Raw genomic sequence first — 2,823 nt, forward strand, 5'->3', positions numbered from 1 at the left:
TCCACAAGACAGTCCCACAAGGAATGACCCAGGGGAACGTGGGCGAAAAGGAAGTGATATCCGCAAAAGAAACAAGGCCACACTGATGCGAATGGGGTCAGCGTGGAAAAGCAGAGGACCCAAGGCCCGTCTAATTGTGGGGAATTTCACTGTATGACAGACGCATTTCTCTAGTTTCCCTGTTAACGATCCACTTGTTTAGAGGAGAAAAGCGCCAGGTGAAGGAGTACAGAAGGCTGGTCGCCGGCAAATAGCTGTTGTGTCAAAATAAAAGGAATCGACTGATTTTTAGAAAACCTTTTCCTTTGAAAGTAAGAGCATGGATTATGTAACCATGTTAACTTTTCTAAAAAATAAATATTAATAAATGTTTAAAAAAAACCACAACCTTTTCCTTCGGTCCTAGCGCCAACGCTAGGATAGAAGCTCGAGGGCAAAGAGATTGGATTGTGTGGGTTTTCCAAGGACTGTAGCCAATGCCTTCCCCGGGTGGCGAGCACCCATCTCTCTCGTGTTCATCAGCAGGTCACTGAACAAAACGGGAGTCAACTGTTCTGTCTTCAAGGATCCCCACAGGGCTTTCACAAGATACTGCAAGCAAGTCAAGAGGTGACTTCAAATCCTTCCCTCCTCATCCTCCTTCGAGGCTTCAATAAGGGGCTCCCTCACCCTGAGGGATGAGTCCTCAACTGTTGGGTCCGAACGGGTTTGAGAGAATAGGATCTGCTTAAATAACTCCTTCCCTGCCAGAACGAGGTAGAGATCCTACATTCTATGGGGAACACAGTCATTGCTTGTTGAAGTAAATTGAGTTTGACTCTGAGAGGTAGATATTATAGCATAAAAGGAAGTCTGGGCTTGGAATCGTAATCCTGGTAGCTGGGTGATGTTGGACAAGTCACCTGACTCTGTGCCTCCTTTTCCTTATCTGTAAAATGGGGACAAGAGCTATGCCGACTCCCTGCTTCATGAAAGCAAACCTCTAACTAGCTGTCAGGTACTGGAAGGCTGTGAGTGAAGCTATCACAGGAATTGGTCAGTCGACAAGCTTTTATTCAGGGCTTATGAGGCACCAGGCACTGTGCTAAGTGCTATGGGTACAAAGGAAAGCAAAAAATAGGGACCCTTCCCTCAAAGGGCTCACATTCTAATGGAAGAGACAACATGTCAATAACTATGTAGACACAAGATATATACAGTGGGGAAAGGGAAAGGCCTTCTGCAGAGTCTTGAAGGGGGCCAGGGAAGGCAGGAGGCAGAGGTGAAGAGGAAAAACATTCCAGGCACAGGGCACAGCCAGTACAAAGGCCCAGAGTCGGGAGATGGTGCTGCCTGTGCAAGGACAGCCAGGCCAGTGCACTGCACTGGGATCCTGGAGATCAAGGAAGGAAATAAAGTGTCCGAACGCTGGGAAGGGAGGAAGGGCCTGGGTCGGGAAGGGCTTCCATGCCGGCCGAGCTTGGAGGTGATGGGAGCCAGCAGAGGCTCCCCAGATCTTGGTCCTTAGGCTAGGCCCAACCTCAGCAGCTCCTCTAACACCAGTCCTCATCAGACCCGATACAACCAGCTGCCACCCAAATCTGCAAACCGAAGAACCAGGAGGGAGGGTGAGGCAGAGGCCTAGCAGGGTGCCCCTCCTAGTGGCCGGTGCAGTCAGGACTACAACTCCCAGGGTGCACTGCTTCCCCCAGAGCTAACAGGGTTCTGTGCTGCTGCAGCCAGGGATGGGGGTGGGGCAGCTCAAAGCAGGGGAGGAGCCCAGCGGGGGCTCTCCAAGGGAGAGGGTCCCCTTCTGCCTCCGTCAGCTGGGCGGACACTGGGGTGGGGGGTGGCGTCGTGCCCGCTTCCAGCTGCCCAGGCCAGCTGAGAGGGCAGCCCTTACCCCTACCTGAGGCTCAAGGCCAGTCCCCAAAGCTGAGGAGGCGGGCGGCCCGCAGCCCGGCCAGAATGATTGTCTCCGCCCTCCCCACCCCATGTCCGGGCTCCCAGCTAAGTCAGTGCCGTGTTGTTGAGCCGGTCCAGGACCCGGGAGCAATGGGGGTCGCTCTCGAGGTGGTAGCTGCTCTCGTAGAGGGTGGGGCACAGGTGCCAGCGGTTGGCCCGGTAGATTCCTAGGTAGGTGTAGACGTCCGGCTTGTAGGTGAGCGGGCACTTGACCCCCGCGGCCCGGATGGCCGAGTCAGCCTTCAGCACTCCCTCCTGGTCTGTGAAGTCATCGGTGTAGACGCAGATGACCTGCCGCTCCTTTTCCTGGGCCCGGGGGCTCACTTTGGCCACCTGCAGCTTCCCCTCCACCACCGCTCGGGCGATGCCGGCCCACGCGTGGTCCAGCTTGAAGCCGGGGCTCAGATGCATCAGCCATTTGCCGGTCAGGACCTGGTGGGTGAGGGCTAGCTCCCGCAGGACGGCAGGCGTGATGGGCCGCCCGCTGGCCTGCAGGGCTTCCCAAGCCCCCTGGAGTCCCTGGACATCCCCAGCTCCGGGGGAAAAATCGGGCCCGTAGACGGCGATCCAGCCCACAGGCTTGGGATTGGGGTCACTGGGGCCTCCGTAGCGGGAGACTTGGGAAGGAGGGTAGGTGGCCAGCCAGGGGTCCAGCTCGCAGGGTGGGGTGCAGCGGGCATCGAAGACCAGCCAGGGGTCCATATCTGCTGCCATGGCCTCTGCCGCCAGGTGCTCCGCCGTGAAGCCATCCTCCTGGTTCCCCACGGGGATCTCTTCCTCCAGCAGCTCTATCCTGCAGGGAGAGGGGGAAAGGTGAGGCCTGAAGAACCCTCGGGCATGGGTCAGCAAGGGCCACGGGGGGGGGGGGGGGGGGGGGGG

At 57.1% G+C, this 2,823-nt stretch overlaps 1 protein-coding gene across 1 annotated transcript; it reads right to left on the minus strand.

Moving 5' to 3' along the window:
- Positions 1-1,139: 1,139 nt before the first annotated feature.
- C6H11orf68 (chromosome 6 C11orf68 homolog) lies at positions 1,140-2,783 on the minus strand. The gene is made up of 2 exons (XM_044682037.1): positions 2,774-2,783; positions 1,140-2,732 (listed from the first exon to the last, which is right to left on the minus strand). The coding sequence occupies exons 1-2, from the start codon at positions 2,781-2,783 to the stop codon at positions 1,990-1,992; spliced, it is 753 nt and encodes a 250-aa protein (XP_044537972.1). The 3' UTR covers positions 1,140-1,989.
- Positions 2,784-2,823: the final 40 nt, after the last annotated feature.

The sequence above is a fragment of the Gracilinanus agilis genome, chromosome 6 (assembly GCF_016433145.1).
Source record: "Gracilinanus agilis isolate LMUSP501 chromosome 6, AgileGrace, whole genome shotgun sequence".
NCBI classification, from domain to species: domain Eukaryota; kingdom Metazoa; phylum Chordata; class Mammalia; order Didelphimorphia; family Didelphidae; genus Gracilinanus; species Gracilinanus agilis.